At 36.7% G+C, this 24,976-nt stretch overlaps 1 protein-coding gene across 8 annotated transcripts in view; it reads right to left on the bottom strand.

Moving 5' to 3' along the window:
• Positions 1–24,976, bottom strand: part of DMD (dystrophin) — a 1,320,554-nt gene that overhangs the window by 303,012 nt on the left and 992,566 nt on the right. For all 8 annotated transcript variants that reach the window (XM_075774516.1, XM_075774534.1, XM_075774546.1 and 5 more), the window contains one exon: positions 6,999–7,116. In XM_075774516.1, the coding sequence (XP_075630631.1) occupies positions 6,999–7,116 (118 nt within the window). The remainder of the gene's footprint in view (positions 1–6,998; positions 7,117–24,976) is intronic.

Here is a 24,976-nt window from a genome sequence, read left to right as displayed (position 1 = left end):
GACCAACAGAGGTTAAAAAAACCCAGAAAACGGACTGAAACACCATCTCTCCCACAATTCCATACCAAATCCTTCCCTAGGCTAAAGTGGGAAGTTATGTTCTCCTTCTGCCAAGTGATTGTATATGCCAAATCTTTTAACCAGGTAACTTCATGGCTGCATGATACAGTAACGCATAACCTGTTAGTGTGAAGCACCTGTCTACCAAACCATGCTTTCCTTATTCAGGGTGGGTTGTTGGTTTTGTGTTTGTTGGGTTTTTTTTTTCTTTTCTGGGCCTTGTGTAAATTACTTAAAGGCTTTTTTTGAAAAAAAAAAAAAAAAAAAAAAAAAAAAATTTCCATATGACTCTTTCCAAAAGGTCTCTTCCTCCAGCACAGCTTTACACTCCTCACTGAACTTTATCTTTGCTGTTCACAAGCTCACAATTAGCAGAGAACTCACTTTGTGGTCATATTTTCCTGATGAGAGATTTGGTCAACCATTCTGCTCTTATAGCTTTTTTGGAGGATAGATGACAAAATTTTACTAACACTTATAATTTGGGCAAAATTAAGTGCCTCTATCCAACACAGCAATCCAGGGTGCCTGTTCTCTAACACAGGCTGATTTCTAGGAACATAGAACTTAGGAGAACATTCTTATTTAGAAGTACCTAGTCTAGCTACTTTCCACCTGAATTACCACACAACACAAAGTTTAGTAAGTATCTAACTCTTCCCAAGTTTGAGAAGGTAAGTGAGCTCTGAGCAAGCCACCAGCACTGATATCATCTGATATACTTAGCAGCTCTGGGGCTACCAAAAAATCTGTGCCACTTTTACTCAAGACTATAACTAGAAATGGAGGAAGGTCACCTTGTAGTCTCGCATCCTTTTTGGGAGCACTACAATACCTAAAGTAGACAGTTTAGATCTTGCCTTTTGTCCACTGAGCCATATGCTTCTAGTATACATAGCCTGAGAAGTGATACATAATTGTAATTCCCCTATCACTCAGACATTTCTGGGGCATGTTATTTCCCATTCTTAAAGGGCAATTCTCCCCAGTGTTTCAAAATAACTTCTTACTCCTTCTTAAAACGTGTCCCATAACTTCCTTACAAATCCTGTAGGAGCAAATCTGTGCCAAGGAAGCGATTTCAAATGAGGTCTCTTCTCAGTAATATGCTATCCCTTTCAGAGCCATGGTTTTATCTTGTTATGGACTTTTCTTTAAAAACAAATGATTTCTTCCTTCCTTCATTTCCACAGCATAGAGTTCTCATAGGAAAAACAAGGTTTCAGCTGTAAAGAAGTACATCGGGATGATTAATAAACTTTGCATCTTTATGAGATTGCAAAACTATCTAGACAGATGACGACACAACAGCCAAAGGCTAATTTGAGCAATGTGCCCACCTAACCACAGTGCTGGTCAATGTCCAACTCAAGCCAGGTTTGGAAGAAACTAACATGTGCAGTCGGTATGTGAACATGACTGTGAGTCAATCACCTTACTCAGCCCAAGAGCCCTTTGAGCTCTCCTGCACAGCAGCGGGCTGCACACCAGGATCTCCCCTTGAACAGGGACACCTCTCACGTTACTCCTGGAGGTTGAGAGATTCTTTGTCACAACAGATTCTCGGTAAGAGACTAATAGCATGCTGAACTTTGAAGTCTTAGCTAAGTGATATAAAGGATTGATTGCACATATACAATCCTTTAGACATAAACCGTTGACCAAGTCTGACACTAGGATTGGATCCGGCTGCACCTAGACTCCTCTCTCAGAAGGCTTTTAGAAAGCAAGGGGGTCCTTTCTGAACCTCATGACTCAATGGGAGGGTCTCCCTGGCAGTTTTGTCTGACCCTGTCCTCTATGCAGTAAATTATCAAGTGTACCTTGCCATTGAATCTTGTTAAACTGCTGTCGCATTTACCATTGAACTTTATTAAATCACTGTCTTATATGAATAAAGCATATTGTTGCTTCTCTCTTAGGAGTGAAGTGCACCACTCCATCTGCGACAACTAGGAGTTTTACTACTGGATGACAAATTCCAGATTTTATGAATTTGTTTTTTCAAGTGGTAAACAATTTGTATTCAATAGCTCTAAGAGAAAACCACATGGATGGCAGTACAATGGAGACGGCTATTTTATTAAGATGTCGAGAACAACAGTACAGCTGTAATTCACTGCGCAGTTTCAGTACATTTTGTCGTGAAAGTGATGACAAGTTGATGATTTTGCCATAAAACTGTCAAATACAGCAAACTATTCAATAAAGGCATTTTTATGGAGTGGCACAGAGACACTCAGACTCTTTTCAGATTAGTTCAAGCGCTGCTCTCCTACCAACCAACCAGTTGTAACATATAGCTTTTCCTTTTTTTTTTCTTTTTTTTTTTTTCAGAAAAACCCAAACAAAAACAAACCACAAAACGAAAATAACTCTTCTGAAGACATCCGCTATAAATTATTCATACATTTGTGAGCTTGGTTTTAAAAATTGCCAAATAAAATTTCAGAAGGAATAATTTGGTCCCAATGTATAATTCTTGATCAAAATAATCTTCATTGAAATGCTTGTATTTATTGTTATTATTCATGTATTTAATGTAATAGAACTTAATTAACCTCTCAACTGATATTTTGAGAGTTCACTACATTTCACACAATTGCTGAAGAAAGATGTGTGTTACTTTGGCTTCTTAAAATCTTGAAAGGGAGATTCTTTGGTCAGTAAGAGATTATTTCTTCACAGAGTTCTATAAATATTCATTTTCATACCTCCTCTCTATTGCTTACACTGCCAGAAACCACATTACGAAATTGGGATGTAAATTACTAGCAAAGTAAAACCACAGAAAGGTTTTTCACCATTATCGTTTGCATGTGTGTGAACACAGCAGTAGGTTGGCCTGCTATTTAGAGTTTCTTACATGTCCAGGATCTAGCAAGATCTAATATAGCCTTTGTAATTACTTTGGTATTTCTGATGCTAAGACTGTAAATTTGTTTTTATTATCTCTCAGTATATTTCTATATTGACTTGTTACTTGTTTTATGTATTCTATACATAGGAACCAATGGAAAATAAAAGGAATTTTTGAAGTTTAATTATTGTATTCAAAGTTGTTTTTAAATTCATTCAATTTAACAAAACATCATCAGCAGTAAAGCAAAGTGTTTTGGAGCTGTGATGCATTAGGTAGAGAAAAACATTACTGTACAGTATATGGTTCTGTTAAAACAGAATGCTTTATCGAGGGTATTAAAAGAGCAGAGAGGTATCTTGCTTTTTCTCCCAAATTTTCCTCAAGATTAAATGTAATTATTATTCTTACATATTCTTTAATGTATAAGTTGCAAAGATACTATGATTTACAAAGAACAGAGATTTGAGTATAACATTACGTAAACATAACACAAGATTTACTTTGTAGACCCAAGTTCTTTTTACATAGTATAGCTCCTGCATTTTCATATAGATAATGAAGTAAGGGTGGGGGGGGGGGAAGGTTCAAAGGAAATAATTTAATTGTATGAGCTTATCTTTAATTTCTGTTGTTATTTCCTAAAGAAAGACTACATCTATGCAATACTATGGCAATTCTGTTCAAAAATAATCTCATGATCATTGACTTCTTTGCAATTCTTCATAGAGATTCTCTAATAAATATCTTTTGATTTGCTTGATTTTGTGTGAAATGTGTACCTTGTTTGTTTTTATAAATAATTTAAAAGGCAATAATCGTTTCTAACTATCATTTAAAGATAGGCTTTAATCAGCATAATATATGTATTTCTGCAAGCAGAATGACTAAAGAGTTGCCAATGTTAGCACAGAAGCCATAAACTTAAGTGTTTTAATTCCAGTTGATGGCACGTTGACCCATGCATGACCAAGAATGCAGTTATCTTGTACAGTATCTATGAATCTCATTTAGCATTTATAATATATCTGTTCAGTGATATTGGCCAAATCCTTGTGTTGGGTTTTTTTTTTACTAGCACCTTAATAACAAAAGGCAGCGAACAACATATTCATACAAATTAGCTCATCTTCTCAGCTTTTTACTTCTTAAAGTATGAGATCCCACGCTTCAGCCCGGGAAAAGGTAGTGCACTAGATACAGTTGAGTCTACCAGCTCCTACGTGACAGACCAGCGCAGCGCAGCCCTGCACTCCCTTTCCTTCATGATGGGATCCAACGCATTCGCACCTGATAGTGTGACATTACAGAAGGCTGCATGTGAGAGTGGTACACAGCTGCTGCAGAGGAGCACGAATGGCACAGTGCTGATGCTCAGGTCTTGAAACTGGATAGATTTGAATCAGTACTCATAACTGCTAAGACATAACCATGGTAACCTATTTGTATTCATGAAGAGGGTAAAAACCAGAAGAAATGGGGAACAGTCTGCGGGTGAGGTTGTCAGGGAACACTTGCAGCAGGACTCTCATGCAAGGTCCAGGTACAATGGAGGGGATGTTCTCTAGGGCTGTGGGGAACGCAGAGGCCTTAGCAAGTGGAGCAGGTTCTCCAGGGTTCAGCTCTGGCTGCGAGCAAGATTCCTGGGGATGGACTTGGGGACAACAACCTGGGTGCAGTAGGCTGGGTTCAGTATGTAAATGCAAGGCAAAACAATTGCACTAGGTGGGAGCACAGCAGGCTTCAGAGGAGCTGCGCTGGGGAACACACGGTTAGAGAGCACCCCAGCTGTGCTGGGGCTAAGGAGAGTCTTCCTATGTTCAGGACAGCATAGCACTGTGAAGGGGTGGGAGGGGTGAACTGCTCCCACAGTACCTGCAGTGAGAACAAGTGGATCGTGCCTATACAGGTATTTAGCAGGCCTAATTTAAACCAAGCAGAGCAATCTCTGTCTTCTTCATACAACATAGAGGGGAAAAATCATAGAATTAAAATATAAAAATTACTACTGTTCTTTTAAAGAAGTACCCTAGGTGACAGTATGCCACATTTGGCATATATTCAGAAAAACCTTATGTGTCACACTGTAAAGTCCTAGCATTTTTTTCCCCCTAGAAATATCATAATCTCCTTAAAATTCAAAAGTAATAAATACCTCTTGAATAGTGTTTAGTACTTCCTACAATTATACAAATATAAACTAACTAAGCATGAAAAAACCTTCATGAATCCAGTTTGCTGCCTCAGAAGGCTGCATTAAAAATGGCCCTGATCATACTTTATCCCCCTGCATTGCAGAAACGCAGACCCTGTATATTTCTGAAAATAAATATTTTGTTTACTATAATATTATTCCATTAGCAACATCAGGATGATGTTAGAAGATGCTGTACTAAAGCAAGATGTGCTTGAAAGAAAAGAAAGGGACATGACCTGTATGTACTGCATCATAAGTTGTACTTTTGCAGTCAAGAAATCATCATGTAAAATATATTCACAACATTGCTAGCCACAGATGCAAGCTGCAATATAGTTGGGTTATGACATATTCTTTCATGATTTAAAGTCTGATAGCTTGCTTTCCCTTTTTTTGCTGTACGAGAAAGTAGCATTTAATCTTAGAAGGCAATTTCACTTAAACTGAAGTGCAGTTTTCCAATAGAACAAAATTTAGTCATGCATACAATTCACATGAGGGCATATAGGAATTATGCTTGTGTTTCATGTCAAGTCTACAATTCTTACCTTCAGAAGACTTGTCTCAGAAATAAAAATTAAACCGTACTAGAAAATACAGATGGGAGTACTACATATGTCGGCTCTGAATAAGCGCTGTAAAGTTAAGGTATATGTATATACTTCACCCGAATTCAACTGAGTATGTGATTCTAAAATTAATTTGCATGTCAAACAGGAACAGCTTCTTATGTAATATATAAGCACTATCCATTTATTCTCAAACTTCAAATCAAACAAATACAGCTTCTCTCTCAGTAATATTTTTCAAGGCCAGGCATAGAACAGCAGTTAACAATGATATTTCACATAGGATATAGTCTAAATAGTATCTATGTGCTACTAACAACAATGCAGTCCAAACATGCAATGTGATTTTGACATATTATGGAAAGTATTTACCTGATGGAATAAAAAGAAAGCAGTAATGTGTGTGTGTATGTATACAGAATTATGAGGACAGAGAAGTTTAGTCTCTGTATACACACCTTCACAGTCAGCAGTTTCAGGGAGCAATCCCTGGTCACCAGGCCAAGATGTAGAGAACAGTTTGCATCCACCTAAAGTGAAGTGGCTGTGTGCCACCTGCAAAGGATTTGTCCTGGGTCTTCTCTAAGCTCCACAGGAGACCTCTAGGTAGTTTTTTTGTAGTTTTTAGTCCTGAGTACTCAAAGCAATAACTGAAGATATATAACAGTCCACCACAGAGGACTGCTTTTATAACATGACCTTGAGAGTACATTTCATCCTATAGTGAAGGGCACAAGGACATTCAAGCACTCAAGGGTGACAAGACTACACCTTCCACAAACTTCTAAAACTTAATCTACTGGTTTTTTCCACCTTAGACACAGCTAGTTGCTTAATTCTGGAAAGGGAAACCCAAACTGAAGAACTAATACAGACTAATACAGAGCATCATCAGAGTTGTGCATCAGCTGCAGGGAGATGAAAGAAGAGGCTGCAGCTGTACTATGGGAGATGAAATTGAAAGCTTCCTACATGACCACAGCTACAATCTGTGAAAACTTTCTTCCTCATTGTTTAAGAATAACTGTATTTCTTTATCTATAGTGATCACATTCTATATTTTCTACAATGTGCTTCCACTATAAAGACAAGCAATATGAAATTGTGAAAAATTTGAAATATAGGATCACTGACTTTCACTTACATTTCTTCTATATGCAATTTGGAAAAATCTGTGTGAGAACTGTCTCCTGATGGAACTGTCCTTCTCATAGCAAAGGCATAATGTGTCTGAAAAACGCTATGCTTATCAGGTATTACAACATTTTTCATATTTGCTGAAACATCATATGATAGCAGAATTACCACTTACTTCGGTCAGTAATTATTGTTCTCGCTTCTTGATTGCTTGTCTTGTTTTTGAGATTTTGTGCTGCAGTTATTAGTTCATCCAGTCGGGGACGTCTTTGCTCCAGATCCTGTAGTATTGCCTAGTTGCACACAAATACAAAAATAAAACAAAGAAAAAAGCATGTAGAGCTGTTGAGAAGACCATGTATAGGGACTTTTTTTTGTGCCTGCTTGATTGCTGTTTCAAACAATAGGAAGAATTTGGTCTAGACCTTCCAAATATTGGTGTTATTAACAGAAAAATACCAAGTATAACTTGTAATAATAATTTTTAAAGACCCTATAAAACTAGATATGAAATGACAATCATTCTTCATTTTTCAACCCATAAAATTATGCAAGGCTAAGTTATTTTCCTCTATAAAGCTATAGAAGGATATTCTTCTTCTATATTCTCTTAGATTTTACAGTGTATTTTAAAAAAGATATAGGGGTTTACATTCTTAGCAGATTAGGTAGGATTTTCATAGTAACTCATGAAAACTAATTAATAATGTTTATTTCTTTATATTTTAAGACTGTTTAATTACTATCTATTGGTTTAAAGCCAGTGTAAGATGGTTAACATTGCTTTTTCTGTCCTGACGCCTTACCTAGCAAAAAGTAATTAACACTCACAATAATTTATATGTTAGTCAAGCAGATACATAAAGCCCAGACAATGTGACTAGAAAGTAAGAAGTGGATCTAGAGTGTTTCACAGGGAAAAAGATGGGCTTCTGAATAATGAATCGTGGTCTTTAGGAGGTATTAAAAACTAAAATACAATAGCTTTAGATATAATAAAAATGACAACTCAAGGAAAGTAAGGCGTATAAGATTTATGCATATATTAATTTAACTTATTTTGAAGGGTTAGGGAAGAGCAAACAAGGAATCAGTTCAATGGTTTCCCAGATAAGAAGCATCCAAGCATGCATTTAAAAGACATTGACCAAATCTAGCAGTCTCAAGTCCCTATCACGTAGCTTTCAGAAAAGATGCTCGTTAGATTTCCCAGTCTTAGGAGTTGGAAGTAGCAAGATTTATCACCAAATGATGAACAAATGACCTCTTTCTGCCCAGAATTTTTAGTCACCAGAACAGTATGCTGTCAGATTGCTAGTAGGTATACAGTATATCAGCTGTCAAACTGACAACAAAGGTCAGTGGAGGATAGTTAGCATGCTCACCTGGCTGTTGACTATGTCTCTGGAGTATTTTATTGTCTCAAAAGTCTCCCCCTTCCCCCCCGCCCAAATGCTTTTGTTCTATATAATCGTACTTTATTTTAACAAGTTGTTATTTACTGACTGTACTTGATGGAAAAGACCTGCAGAGTCTGATCTTAAATTTGGCCCTCCAACCTGAGATTCGAGTTACATAATTTCACCAAGTTGAAGGTGACAGGTAAAGGCCAAATACTATTTTCTGTTCAATGAGATTAACAAAAGAGCATGAGAATATCACTTCCAGTAACTACAGCGTGTATCATCAAAAGCAAGGTAAAAGTTCTACAGTGTTTCATTTTTGTTCAGTTACAAATTCTTCAGAAAATAAAAGGTAATTTTCAAGATCCACATCTAGCTACACCCTGTGAAATTCTTACCTTTAACTTCTGTATCAGAAGTTCTGTGAAAATCTATTATAACTGGCTTTCTAAACTCATACCAAAAGTTTGGATGGTATTTTTTCACTTGTATACTGATTGGATTGCATACAGAGACACGCAGTTAAAGCAGCAGCTTGCATAATTAAGCAAAGAACAAATTTCTCATTAGACGTCTCTCCTTAGTGAAAGCACTCAAGAAAAAGATATAAAATCTACTGATGCAGTTACTACCTCTAGATATCTATGTGCCTTCAAAACTCCATTTTCTAGAAAGACGAGTTAACGAGTGACATGAATTTTACAATAGAAAAAGCAGTCCCATTGGAGCCTAACAACATCTGCATTACACATTTTGCCAAAATGGACTGTGCAGAAGGAACATTAAAACACGTACAACATGCTCAGATAATTGTGTGGCCTCCAAAGTAATATTTCGCTTTCTCTCTTCTTCACATACCTAGAAACTGTTTAGAAGAAGAAAAGCAAATTAAGTGATTCTAAGGTCTTACGCCAAGAGTGACTCTAAAATGTTGCCTAAAGTTTCCTAAATATAATTTTTATATTTGATATACTGAATAGGAGAATGGTTTATCTGATCCAGCCTGAGTCTCCAACCAGATATGGTTTGTACCAGAGAAGAAAGCTTCTGCTATCTGAAATCTAGTAAGAAACAAAGCAATAGGTGAGGACTGTTCAGTAAGGATTTGCTCAGCGAATGGAACTGATGTATGCCCAAGTGTTTACAGAATGATTTACCCACAAGATCCATCTGTAATTCCTGAGTTGGACACTGAGGAAAACTAGCAGTGCCTCTTTAAAGTGAGCCTTGGTAGCTGTGCTGTTCCCTTAGAGACACAGCCATCTCATCGCTATATGGACTGCGAGGGCAATTTAACGTGAATAAAATTACTTGCTGCCCTATGTAGTAACGTGTATTTTTGAAAGGTCAGGAAGGACATCTTGAAACCCTTACGCTGTGAACAGATCTGAAGATTCTTGGATCTGTCAGGAGAAAATAATATCTAATTATAGAACAGATGGCTTTTTAATTAGTCTTAGAGAAGTAAGCACTCCGAATATGGAAAAAAACAATATAATAAAGTAATTATTAAAGTAATACATTTTTTTCTTTGATGTCAGACACAAAGTGTCTGAGAACCTTACCTGAACTGTTTTATTCAGTAAAATTTTATCAATTAAAATTGTTGTAAAATTGTTACAATGTTTATTGGTACAATTTTACCAATTGGTACAGTCTTAAAGACTTAGTAAATATACATTCCACAAGGAACCTACATTGCATGTGCACATACAAACCCTGATGGAAACTTGGATAAAAGTAGCTACTAAACCACATCATTCCTGAGCCTTCCTCTGATCCTGTAGCATGAAAGTAAACAGCAACACTTGAGCTCCACTTAAATATTATCAAATTCAGAAAAATATGGTGTGACTGGACAAACTAATCATACAAATTGATTTTGTGGGTAACAAAAATACAAATAATTATGCTAGGAAGAGAAGTGCTTTGATGAATACAAATCAAAAGACCACTAAATAGAATTCTGGGGAAAAAAACTGAATAGCTTTAAAGTATTAGCTGAAATGATCTAAAATAAACAAACAAAACCAAAACCCAAACCCCAAATCAGAAGCAATTCATATATGGAGATACTTTTAAAAACTTTTACAAATTCAGCCAAATATTTAATGTTGTAAAACTGGATCCTCAACAGAAAACTAAGTGGAAACCATTAGAAGATGTTACAACAGCCATGGGAAGTAAAACTCGTTAATAGCGGCACCCTGGTGGAGGCACAACAGATGCAATAGACCAGATGCTTCTGATTTGGAATGTCAGCACACTGAAACAAATGTGCTATGTAAAAATGAGTAAGACAGAAATAAAATTTATTATGAAAAGATTTTCAAAATAAATTAAACAGAGATCTACCTAGTCCCCATCAGGTCACCAAAAGCACAGGTACAAAGACTCAGGGAGTCTGCTACACTAAAAGGATTTTTTGTTGTTGTTGTTGTTGTAATAAACACTTGTGTTCTTGTGCATATAATTTCCCTTTACTCTCATTTACCTAGTGCTCTGGAAAAGTACCATAATGTATTCTGCAAAACATTATAGACCACATTTTAATTAAGAAATTTGTGTTTAATAATAAATGTAATTCAACATAAGTAGGTCAACAATGAAGAAGGACCATTGCCATCTATGGTTGTACAAATACATCTTTAAAGCCCCAAAGAGCTTTTCTTTTTCTTCCATATATCTATGAGTGCCAACATAATAATGCTTGGTGACAGCACAGTAATGGAAATATGAGATTCAGTCATCAAACCTGCCTACATTTTGTTAGAAAGTGATGCCATTCACTTTTAACAATCTTTCCACATTTGTGGACAGCAGCTGCTCAAAAGAAAAATCCAATTTTCAGGTTCCTAACTTTTATGATTTCTTTACACAAAATAGGGGTTGAGATATGGAACAAATTGTTTAAGTCAGCAACTGAAATAACTTGTATAAAAATTGCTAAAAAATAAACTGAAAAACTGAAACAGGTGAAGTGTGACAAATTCTTGGTGGAACTGCAAGGTTTGAGACTGAGAATTAAAATATTCTCTAGCTTTATAATGTACAGCATGCTACAGCCTGCATACTTGTCGCACTAGCCATGCTTCTTGTAGTTTATATAAAAGATAGACAGGATCTTTAAAATCTATCCAATCTTTTTTCCTTTTTTTCCTGACTTAATGGCTAGCATTATTAAACCGGAATATCTGAATTCCAGGACAGTACTGAGTCTTAAACATTCAACTCATTACTTACTAGTGTTGATTATGGGTGTTTGCTCTTTAATATCAGAAGCAACTTTTCTCACACCAAAGCCAGGACTTTTCATCTCCCATTGCTGAACCTCACACACATAAATGAGAGTTAAGGTTGCTGTTCTGCAGCATTAGATATAATTGTGCCTCAGTATGCATGCTTCTTTAAAAAGGCTCGAGGTCTACTTCGTAACCATTCTACATTCTTAAGTTGAAAAACGTCTCTGAAAACAAAGAAGTTAAAATGCCATGAAAAATGAAAGATTATTGGGTAAAGTAGATCCCATAATTCCTTTTTAGTGTTTAACTCCTCTGTAGTGGTAATGACTACCATGTCTTCATGTGTATTTACATGCTACCAAATATATTTTGCTATCTATTTTATACTTTTTTTCTTTTTTTTTTTAGTAGGTAAGAAAGCAAACAAAGAGTGATCCATAAGATGATGTTTGTTGAAAAAGGAGATTTTGAGCAGATCTTCCATACTAAGAGCAAACTGGAAGCACCATTTTGTCATAAACAAGCCAGGGCCGAAGACTAAAACTTCCCAACTGTTTGGGACGGTTTGTTCTGGCCCACCCCCAACCTTGTTTAATGAAATGAACCACTGGACCACAAGAGCACAAGTGAACAATTAATGTGGGAATGTAAGAGAGAAGGAAGATACTTTTTTTTTTTTTTTCTTATGAACCTATTCACTCCTCCAAACTCACCGTGATATTCTTAGAAAAAGCGTAATTCCATTAAACAGTTGTTGAGGAAATTATTTGCTCATCTTTTGAAAAACTTTAAACTCTAAACCTTAAACAAAAAAATAAGCAATTACTTCCTGAGCAAAATGAATAGCCATGACAACTTGCACTTAAAACTACTGAGTTTCTTAAGGTTGGTTGGTTCTCTAAATATAATGTGTTATATACACACCTAGAAAGAGAGAAAGCTTTGGGAAAAAGCTTGCTAACAATTTCAGAAAATGCAGATATGCAACACCTACAACTCATCTGCATAATAAAATTGGCTTTGTTAAGTTATTCCTCCCAAACATAATTTGAATTTGTTTTCTTTTCACTAAGCAGGAAGGGAATATGAGAGAAAATGAACATTTGCATACTCTCTATATTAAACATAAAATTACGAAATAATGAAAGTAATACAATGCAGTGGAGTTTTCTTTTTAAAACAACTTTTGTTTTGGCTATTAGCTGTTTTGTGTTTTCCCTCCAAAGCACATATAATTTTAGGAAAATAAGAAGATCTGGAGTTACTATTGAGCAGTGTTGCTAGCTGATTGGTACCTGTCAGAGAAATCAAAACATTAATAGACTAGACACTATGATTTGATTTTGCCTGAGTGATTTATGCAGCTTAAGTTTTCATAAGCACATATTTTTATGTCCACTTAGGGCCCACTCAAAAACTGCCTAAGTAGCTCTCACCACTATCTTAGTGAATATATCAACTCCATCAGTGATGCTATGGGAAAGCCACCAGTAACAGCTTATCAGGTGTCTCACCAGATGCATGAAAAAGCATCACAGAACTTCCTGTATATTTTTTGTGACAGCCACTCAACAAATTATGTTGGTGGCATTGTAAACATTTCAGGACTATTCCTTTACAGCTTATGAATTCTGGTTCACATTAGGAAATTACGACAGTGAAAAGTGCAACATGCCGTTGATGTACGCTAACCAAACCAAGCAGAATGGGGAGTACTTAATTCGAATCTCCATGCTGTGCCCAGCAATGTAAGGTGACAGTGAAGGCTAGAGCTGGGATAACTCTCAGCCCCCCTCTTCCTCCCCTGCTCCCCATTTCTCTATAGATAAGGCCTTTGGGAACAGGTATTGCAAGATCTCCAAGGAAAGGCGACTGAACTGTAGAAGAGAAAAAAGTTTAAAAATCTGAGTTCACAAGGAAATCAACTATACTGCTTCAGAACTTCAGGAGGCAGATACCTTTCTCCTAATCCACAAATGGGGTACTGCAAGGAAAAGTACATGAAGCATGGATCAGAGTTACAAGTAAGGTACAAGAATGAAACTTTCTGAGAGGCTAAAAGTCAGTCAAGGTCCACTGAGATGTTTTTTTACCCTCCTCACAGACCACCAAATTGGGTACCGACACCAGGGAAAAGGTAGCATACATGTAGGTTACAAGACAAAGGTAATATGATTTGAAGCAGGTCCAGCAAGGCAGGATGTGCCCTGGGCTTAGAAATAAAAAGTTGGAAGCAAACAAAAGTTCAGTCTGCAGCTGAAAAGATTTTCAGACTAGGAAAATCGGCTGCAGAGACATAAGGATGCAGTGCATTAGCTCTCTTGTAGAGGGATCTCCAATCCTCTGCATGGCAGAGGCAGCTAACTGGATGTGAAGTTAAATAAGACTGCATTTAGATACGTGATATGAACTAATAACGCTGTAGACATTTCATACTCATTAAAAACATTTATACCATCCATTACTTGTTGCCAAAAATAAAAAAGAAAGAGAAAAATTCTGTCACAAGGAACCCAAGATGAAGGAAATGACCAAAGGAGCTCAATGAGACAAGAGAAACCTTACCTTGGTAAACTTGAACTTTCTGAACCGACTCCTTTTCAGGAGAAAAATAATATATAAAAAGGGGCAAAGATTTCCAAAATCTTTGCAAAGTTTGTCTGTGTGTTTAGTGGCAATCACAATGGCATGTTTTTACTGAGCTAACCTGTAACTCAGTACCTCCTTTTATGCTGGTATCATAGAAAAGATGTGTTTAAGATACAGAAAGGATGCAAGTTGTCCACATGGTTCAAGGAACCTGCAACATCAAAAGCATTTCAAGAATGCTATAATAGAAATAAGCATCTGAAAAATGAATTTAACTTGTTCTTAACAGCTACTGTGGCACCTTACACTACAATACATGGAGTGAGGAAGGAATGCAGGAAAAGTGGTTGAATTACCAACTTTTTCTGGATAATTGGTAAACAAAAAAACCAGTCTTCAGGAATGCTAAGTAGTTTGGGAAGCTTAGCTACTATGTATCCCCAGATTTTTATTTTTTTTTTGGACAGACTGTGTAATTTTTACACTAATGTATAGTAACATGTTCAAACTTGATGAACACTGGCAACTATCTCAGACACCATCTATGGGAAAACAAGCACCGAACAGAGGGACACTACTCAGGAAACATGCTGTCTATGCTATTCCGCACATATGGTGCCTATCTAGGAAGAGGGTGAAACCATCAGCAGCTTGCTCATTCTAACTGAGATGTCTTGATGGACTGCCCTGGAGTCCATCTAGTGGACAGGATGGATGGAGAGGAGATGGAGAGGAGACAAGGAAAAGATTACAGCTTAACATGGTTTGTGAATGAATCATTCTCAGATAGAAAGAAGTCACTCTATTATAGCCATTGTCAGAAAAAAAAAAAAAAAAAAGGAATAAAGCTAAAGATGTATCTGTAACAACCGTAAGAACATTTAATGATTTAGGTGTTTGGCTATAATGAGATCCATTCAACTAGAAGAACACAGTGATAAATCATGTGCAAGCACTCAAGACTGAAACAGGATTACAGCTCTAAGAGTAAATCTGAGTATACATGAACTGTGTGTGAAATTACAGCCTTGTGACCCATACAATGTGGCTGTTCGATACTACTTTTGTTTGCAATAAAGTATGAGCACCTAAACAATCAGGCAAAACTGTTCCAGGATATCTTATGTCCTTTCAGGCAGCCACGCTAAATAACATAACGGATGGGAACCAGTGTTAGGAGCTACAGAGCTTCCTCAATTTCTGTATTAGTCAGCAGAACCAAAGTTTCTGAGCACAGTTACCATTTGTGGAATGTGAATTTGTAAAATTTCCTATTTTATTTGTCCAATGTAACTAACTGTTTTCACATTAAGGATTTTTCCATTGCACTTACAAATGCATATTACCACGAAAACCAAGGACAGCTGTTCTGTTTCTCAAAGCTGCAGCTTTAATTTTTTTCTTTACTCTTTTTTTCAGATGATGGTGGTAGTGAACTACTTTTATCCGAGACTGATGCAGTGAAAAGTCTACTTCTCAATGCACTTCAAAAGCAAATTCTACATTTTTTACCTTGCCACATTGTTAAACAGAAGATATGTTTACCTTGCATAAAACAGTCTTGAGTAGACATAATATTATATAATGAATATAAGAAAAATAAGTAGGTATTTTTAGCTATTCTTTTTTTAAATTTAAGAAAATTAACATATTTTCATGGAGAAGGAAAACCAACAGCTTGACTAAAGATGCTCCCCAAATTATCCGATTTTATAGGAAAAAGATTAGCCTAAATCAATTTTATGCTCTGAAAAAACCCCACAGAATGACTTCCTCAGTTTCTGCTAGAGCCTCTGGAAATCTTTGATTACTTTTACTGGAAGTTTTCTCCAGTAATAGCAAGTGAATAACAATTAAGAAGAATAAAATGGATTGGCACAGCATCATTTGCCAGATAAGTTTTTCTTTAGTACTTTATGACACTAGATATTTTTCTCAAGAATAAGGTAAAAAGAAAGAGGATTTCATCTGTTTTGTTTGGGTATGCTTTAAACAAAAGCTGTTATATCAATTGTTTCTTACATTGAACTTAATATGTTTTAGATCGTGGGGGGTGTCTGTATGAGGAGTTTCTTATTTACCACATCTGATAAGATATGATGGAATAACTCTGGAATAACTTAAGCCTAAATCTAGTAACTTGGATCCATATGTTTGTTCATATAATTGTCAATCTGAAAGATGAGAACCCTACAAAGTAACAAGCTTAGTTTAGGTACCTAAACCTTTCTGGTATATTCAGAAGGATTTTACTCCTAGAACTATACCTCTGCCTTTCATTTTTGTTGCTTTGTTTTGTTGTATTTGCTTGGTTTACTTCTCGTTTTTATTCCTTCATATTTCAGTAGCTATGTACTTAATTAAGGCCAACGATAGCACAGAAGGGAAGGGTAGAAACTTGAGAAAATCTGATGGCATTCATATTTCATTAACAGTGAAGGAAGGAAATGTATACAAGTTCAGGAAAAATAATTCATTTAAAAGACTGTGGAGATTATGAAGACAAAACAGTGGTGTACTGTAAAAATAGATTAGTAAAAGTTTGGCCTGGGCAAGACTTACCTTTATAACTGATTTCCAAGGGGAAATCTCAAGTTCTCAATTGCCAGCAGGAGTTAGTAAATTATTAACACCATCTTGCCTTGGTAGTGTCACAGAGATACCAGTCTTTTGAAAATACCATATTTAACACTCCAAAATATAATTTGCTCTTAATGATGTAAGAACCTACGGGGTAGGTTGAGAAACAGATGTAAGTGCTGCACACTTGAGTATCACTCCATGTAGCTAAAGCAGGAGCTGTAGTTGAGTTAGGTCCCCCAGTTATTTTGCAGCGTGAAAAGCAGGTGGAGAGTTGAAGCCTCAGGAGGGAACTCAGCCACGCGTAGGCTGTGTGGAAGGATGCCTAGCCACCGCCTGAGCAGCAGAAATACACAAATACTCCTTGTCTTGTTGCAGGTGATGGGCGTCCTGGTGACAAGGGCCAGGTCCTTGGTTTCTCTTTCCTACCCTGGGACTGCTCAACTCTTTTCTGTGCAATGGTGCCAGAACAGGCATAGACTAACACTGACCAGAACAGCCTGGTGTGAGGGACATTTCTGAAAAGTGGGAGATAAGGCAGGTGCTGAAAGCAGGTGACTCACTGCCTGGATGGATGCCTTATCCACTAAAAAATGTACAAAGGAAAAGAAAAAAAGCAGCAGCTCTTCCTCCTGCATTTCCAGTGAATACCCTTTCAATATGCTGATGGAGAACACCTGGCAGATTAAAGCACATGTTCACGGGTGGCAGGTGGAGGAGGGCTTACTCTGAGGATGGGTACTGGATTTTAAATTTCTGCAGAGCAGGTTGGAAGAGCTTCTATTCACAGACAAAAGCCAAACCAAAGGAGCACAGCAAATGGCCCTGCTGTAGAGCTAGGCACCAGCTGAGCTGGGCAGGGGTGTCAGGGCTGGGAGACAGGCACCTACGTTACGCGATTATGCCTCATTTCGGACTTTTTTGTCATTTTATGGTGCCACCCCTTGATCAGTACAGCTTTCTGCAGAGGGCAAATTTGCTCATGTTACGGGCCATGGAAGACAGTTTTCTGATAATACAGTAATTATTAATTTTGGAAACAGTGTTAAAAAGATATATTAGCTGGAAATTGAAGACAATGAGCTTCAAACAGAAAAGATGTGAATTCTTCGTAGTGAGTCCATTTAAAAATCTGAGCAGATGACTAAAGAATGCAAGAGATTCTTAATTAATAGAATTGTGTAAATCAAGATAATATGATTTTTTGTTTTGTAAATAAACAGACACAATTTTGAAAAGCAGGCAGAGGAACTCCTATGTAAAATCCCATTGATTATGGTTTCATAAATAATATATGATCATATCCATTGTTTCCGACCTTGAAATCTACGAAACTATGAGAAATTAAAAATACATTTTGAACTGAATTTCAACTCCTCTATAATACCAGCCTATCTGAGATGAATTTTCAACACCTGTTTCCTCAAATCAGTATCAGTCCTACTTGGTTCCCCTTCCCTCACACAGATATAATGTAATTTAAATATATTTAATCAATTTCTGACTGAGAGCAGTGTTTAAGCATAAAGTTAAGCATAAAACTGGAGCTATTTCTTGTTCAGACAAGGGGAACTCTTACTATGAACAGTTAATGTATTTCATCTGTAACCATTGCTTGAGGCAGAAGGTGCAGACATTGATTAGTAGCTTGCAGAGGAGCCACAGAATTCTACTTCAGTGGAAGAGAAATTAGCATTTTTCTTTTTCAGAAAGTACAGTTTTATTATCTGAATGAAGGTTTCAGAAATATATCTGATATAAATAAAAAAGTAAGAATCACTGGTAAGTTGAATGACTACTATAATAAAAGTAGAAACTAATAATTTGCTTTATATGCATATTTATGTATACACACATGGCTATATATAAGTATATATAGATATAGACACTGATTTTGCAGTAGTCTTTGCAATAACAAAGATGGAACCCAAGGAAAATAAATTTTGAAATTAATGGCCTTCCTCCAATTTCTGTTCTGTAACTGAAGACTGAGGCCTGAGGGGTAATGAGCTTGAGTACAGCAGTCTGGTCAAAACTGAGGAGGAGGATTTCTTGGGATACTATTACAACCCCTTTATGAATATAATAAATGTTCCTGGCAAAATAAAAACAACCTTAGAATAAACTGCACCATTAAAAGACAAATTATCTTTGTAAAGCAGTTTTGAAATACTGACATTTTTCCACAGAGATTTTCTGTCCATTGCAAAATATTGTTTTGTTGCCGTAATTCACTTACTTCAGAGAAACTTGGGTTTTACCCACTGAACTTTTTCCCAGGATAAAAGAATGAAAATAGGTGTAAAACTGTCTCTTCCACTATATTTTTATTTATACTTAGTTCCTGTTACATTTTGTCAAGCATTAATATTTTACAGGCAAAGTACTTCCACAGTTCCAGAAAGAAATAAGCTTGTCTCCAGGTTTTACCTAAACTGTTCTCATATACTTGTTCTCCCTTGTACTACAAAAGATGGGCCTTAGCTATATAACAAACTATATTATACATTGCTTTGCATTAAAAATTCTGACCGTATTCAGAAATTCACTAGATGCAGTTCCATAATAGCGTCAGTCATGGCTAAAAAATAACTCTGAAGATTAGATGAACATATATCATCCATTTTTATAGTGCTGTTTTTCAACATGAGAGGTAATTTTTTTTTTTTTTTTTTTTTTTTTTAAATTCACAGACCTCAGTTCCTAAACCCAAGGGCTTACGGCACTGGCTGCTAACAACTCACTAGTAAAAATCTTTCATCTTTATCGGTTATTCAGCTTTTCCCTGACGGTTAATTTTTTCCATGCCAATAAGGCATTTCTACATCTTACTCATATTGACACACAATTTGACGTGAATTTGACATCTACACAATAGAGAGATATATATAAAATTCTGGAGTAATCATTTTCAAGTTTAACATACCTGAAAATTTGGCCTTATCTGATCTGTGTTATTTTCACTTTTTACTCACTAAACTTGCAAGGTGCAAGAAAATGTCATACCATATAGAGGATAAGCTATGGATTGATGCAGTCAGTTCTCCAGGGATGGGGAACCCAAATTATCCGGGAAGCTGTTGAAATGCATCTGGACCCTGTCTCCGGCTCTCCCCCTCCCTGTTACCATAACAAAGTCACTTCAACTGAAAGGCCATATTGGGAGGTGGAAACAAGAGCTTCCAAATGTGTTACATTTTTTAAAATTAATGATTTGTGTCTCCCTATGGAAATGAGTGTATTGCTACGTTGTGACAAGCAGTTCTTCAAGAGCTAAATCCTGGAAGGACTCCAGACTGAGGGCACTGGCTTTTTGCAAATACCAGCCTGCAAAACTGGGAGGTATGTTATAGCCTATGCTGCTGAAAAATGTATCTAACTTGGTAATTTTTTCTTATTCCTTCTCTTCTCTTGAAAATTATCACATACACATATGCAGATACACTTCTTTACAGTGGCTTTTTCCAGACAAAAATGTAAGATATATTTTTCCTGAGAGCTACATTTGAAGGCAAACATTTTTTTTTTATTTTTTTTTGTCAGCTATTAATTATTAACAAAAGAAAACTGAGTTTAGGAAGCTACTATTTCTGTTGCTTCTACTTTATCCCTCCAGAGTACCCTTCTAAATACCTTCACTCTGAGCATTAGAAAATGCAAAGATGTAAATTGTAGCCATTATCCAAGGGATTTGAAGAACTCTCTAGAAACAAGGGCTGAGGATCGTAAAAACAGGAATAAACAACTGTGATAAGAAATAAAAGAGAAATATTACACATAAGACAGAACAGATGCCATTATCTTTTAGTCCTGACGAACAAGCTAAAAGCAACATCAGTTTATTTATCCATGACAGCATAATCTATTCTGGTTAAAATCAAAACAAAACACTGAAGCACTGACAAGTTTAGGAGCTATACCTCAGCATGTCCTAATACTCTGTATCAGCTGCTTTCTCGGAAAGGCTGGTACGGGCTACGGAGGCACCACTGGCTGATCCTTTCTAGTTGGTGCAGCAGCGGCGCTGATGCCCCTGTGCCAGCTTAGTCCCGCGACCCTCCTTTTGCTCACAGTCTGTGCCGTAAGCCAGAAAGTTCAGAAGGCAGAAATAACACGGACACAGCTCTAACAAAAAGCAACAGGAGCAAGCTGGCAAAGGAAACGCAAAATGGCTGGGTTGCTTTACTGAAGACGGATACATGGGGAATGGAGGACAACAGTTGTCAGTGTACAGGTATCTAGAGTTTGTCATTTTTATTTGAGTGATGCCGAGAGAGAACGCCAAAGAAGTGCAACACCAATAGCAGCTGTGTAGGACAGTATTAAGACAGCGGTAATAGAGAAGATGTGTGATCAGAATTTTTACTTTTTTTTTTAAAAAAAAAAAATTCCTGACAGAGGAATAACTGCTGTGATATCATTTTTATCATTTTTTTCTTACTCTGTATTCCAGGTGTAGATTATTGTATAAATGAGGTTGTTCTAACTTCTTTGAGTATGACCCCTATATTTCTTCAAAACAAAACAAAAACCTCAAACCAAACGTAGTTCTGAAAAACTGCAAAGACCTTAATCAGTTTGTAAAATTTTAGCTTCCTTTCAAACTTTAATTACTCACTGATGCAGATGTGCAGGCATTAAGAGATAACAAAGAATTATAACTGATTCACCATGTATGCCAAGGTAGTTCTCTTGAGGCTTGATGGTTTATTGCTTTCTAATGTCGCTGTAGATCAAAGGAAAATGTTTCAAACCGTCTTCTACAGCATGAGAGACATTGCATATGGAAATCAGATCATATGAGTTACTCTCCTGGAGGACTGTTCCCTACCATAAAACAACTAAGTCACATAAGAGATACATTATAGGAGATTTCTATACAAGCACACAATTGCACAGAATTTCTGGCTGAGGGCATGCTTATTGAATTACCTCTAAATTGAAGCTCTATCCACAGATTAACAATCACTCAAACCCTAAATAGCCACAAAGCGTGATCACACTCATTACACTGAACACACACAAAAAACCCCAACCAACCAACCAACCAACCCCACCAGCAACTGCCACAACAGCATTGACCCAAGAGCTCGTCACAAGGTGCCCAGACCCCAGCATACCACTGCAAGCTGGACATACATTCCCTGGCAGAGGGCACAGTAGTTCCTGGCCAGCTGCACCTACACAGCTTCCTTCCTACATGACTGCTTAGCTGCAGCTGCACCGTATCCACCAGCTCACCCGTCTGAGACAGGCGAATGCTTCAGGCCGAGCACAAGCACAAGTGCCTGAAGGCAAGTGCATGAAGGATGGGAAAACAGGAATGAGAGTGAACAGCAGGCTAGGGACGGGAGAGGGAGGGGGTGGAGGTATGGGAAAAGCAGTGATATGCAAGAGAGGAGCTAACTGATATTTGAGCTGTGCACTCCAGAAAGGCAGTCAATCCTCAATTACCTATGGATGATTTAACCTCAATTCTGTATTAAGTACAACATGAGGCAGAGGCACTACAGCTGATTCAGTAAAGAGCTAGCTTAGGTCAGATAGACTTAACTAATGCACACAGAGCACTATGTGAACACAGTTGTGTAATTTCTGGGGCCAGCTCAGCAGTACGGTGCCTTTCAGGAACAGCCTGAGTTAATGAGACCTGATGAGTCTCAACTGACCGAATGCAAACGACTTACCTGTTCCTGCATCTGCTCCCCAGCTTTATCTCATTTAAAACAGCTGCAGTGAGCCTATCTGTAATCAAGGCACCTCCACAATATTGCAGTACTACTAACATCTGTGTACATGCATGCGCGGAAGACAGAAAGAGGTCAGAGTCAAGTCTTTATTGTTGTGTATTCCATATATATATATTTTTTTTTAAAGGCACAGAAATTGTGGATCAACTTCATGGAACAGCCTGAGGATACCTGTACTGATTGTTCATAACTTAATCTTGCATATATTTCCTACTTTTCCTACTGGAAAAATATTTTCAAATATTTGCTCACTATTTTAACCTCTAAGTCACTGCTTAGCTAGGGTATTGCTTAGAACTTGGTCTCACCAATCCTTCTAGCTATCTGATGATTTTTTTGTTGTTCTTTACTACATCTTCTACCAGAGAAGCATCTGAAATGTGTATATGTATACACACATATATACACAGGTAATACGAAACAGTGGATAATATTCGGTTAAGGAATACAACCCTTCACAGACAGCCTAAATGGCTTTTTGTACTATTATCCACTGTCTTTGTTATCCCCCTATTGGCAACAAGAGTTCCAAATCTATTGCTCATTTCTCTTCTGCAAGGTTATATAAAATGGAGATTATTTTTGCAGATACTCTAAAGTTTGTAATCTTATGTTGTCACATTTTTCCCAAATAGAATAAAACAGTCACTGAAACTTTTGAAGTGATAGTCTGAAAAAAAGTTTGTTCTAGCACTAATCCTTATGCTAACAGCTTCAAGGCAGAAGGTCTCTGTGTGAAAGACAATAAACAAACAACACCAATTTTGTTATTGGTATTACACCGCGCTTATCTAGCTCGCTATGAATTGTGATGTGACAACTCATGAATTTCAGCTATAATACTTGGGAACTTGCTCAGGCATTCTCATAGGTATTAGTAGTTATATTTGAGAACCTGAAATGGATGAATATAATTTGCTTTTAAAAGAGGGATAGAAAACTACCCAGGAAATTTTAGGTGAATTATTCTGAGCTTGGTTCTAGAAGATATGATTAAACTATCTGTGAGCAGGGTTAAAAATAATAAGTTCCAGCCAACCATTTATCAGGAGTAAATAATAATCAGTCAACTGAATTTCCTTTCATCTGGAGCTGTACGATTTACCAGTAATGGACAACAGGTAGAAGTTGTGACTGATGACCTTAGCAAGGCTTCTGATACTGCCCACACAATGCTACCACAAGCAAGCTAGGAAATTTTGATTTAAATGGAAATTAAACTGATGGAAAAACATAACCTGAAGGTACTATATGGGAAGGAAATATCAAGTGAAGCTACATACAGATTTGTACTATGACTAACATTAATTTTCATTAATTGCTTGGTTGATGGAATAGAGGGTAGATTTATTACATTCACAACGATGCAAAACTGAACCAGCGGCAAGCACTTGAGAAGAGGAACACAATTCAAAGTGGTCTCAAAAAACCTGAGAATTCAATTCAATAAGTGCAAAGCACTAAAATAACTAGCTGAATAAACTGGATGAACATAGGAATGGGCTGCAAATGACTGGACAGATGGTCAGAAGTCTAGAAACAAGGATAGAAATTTTAAAAAGCAGGATTCATTTAGTCTAGAGAAGATTGAACTGAAGTTAAGTATCAGCCCTCAGATACATGAGGTTATTACTGAGAGAGAGTAAACTGTTCTCAATTTCCATTGTGGTGACATAATTAGCTTAAATTGCAGCAGGGGATATTAAGGTTGGAGACAAACATCTTTTGAACTGCAAGGATTGCAAAGCAGTGGGTAAAAAAATTCTGCAAAGCTACAAAAATAAAATCTTGACTTAAAGAGCAGGTTAGACAGAAATTGGTCAGAAATTATTTAAGTATAGTTGGATCCTGCCCGAGGCAAAAATCTGGACTGCACAGACTTTCAAATCTCCTTCAAGTCCTGTTTATTATATCTATCATTCCTTTGTGGAAAAAAAAAAACTCTATAAAAAGCAGCATGGAGAATAAGACAGAGCCCTATGCTAATTTATAGTGTCATTTTTCACAGAACTTTAAGTGTCGGTTTGCATAAAAACATGATCATGTGCATTTCCTATAGCTAATACTTTTTCAACTTTTATTTTGATTTACTTGAAAACAATGGAGAAAAACAAAAAAGGGAGAATGAGAAACAGTACCTGCAGACTGACTGACTATAATAAGAACAACACTTACTAAATGCTTTCTTCTTCTGAGTTAGCTTACTGCTATTGAAATTGGCCTCTATGTCATGGTAGGTTCTCATAGTATGATATTTTTATGGAAAGACAGTGCAAAATGAAAGGGTAGCACTTCCTTTTCTCTATTTTTAATTCTGCTGAAAACTGCTAGTCTCAATTTCTTAGCTAGGCTATAAGGAGCCTGTTTTACGTTAAGTGATATATCAGGTTTCTCAGAAGTTTGGTGGCAGAATGACAGTTAGGTGTGCACTGTAACATGGATGCAAAGTATACAAGAAAGAAAGGCTGTGTGGGTGTTGGGATAGTATTATGTATCAAAAAGTACTCAGAAAAAAAATTGGATTAATTACCTAATCTCACTAACTAACCCAGAATTTATATTCTAAGTCTGAAGAATATGACGACTTCG

Source organism: Balearica regulorum, chromosome 1 (genome assembly GCF_011004875.1).
Source record: "Balearica regulorum gibbericeps isolate bBalReg1 chromosome 1, bBalReg1.pri, whole genome shotgun sequence".
Lineage (NCBI taxonomy): Eukaryota > Metazoa > Chordata > Aves > Gruiformes > Gruidae > Balearica > Balearica regulorum.
Note: the sequence above shows the minus strand (reverse complement) of the source record. Positions and strands in the feature narration are given on the sequence as shown.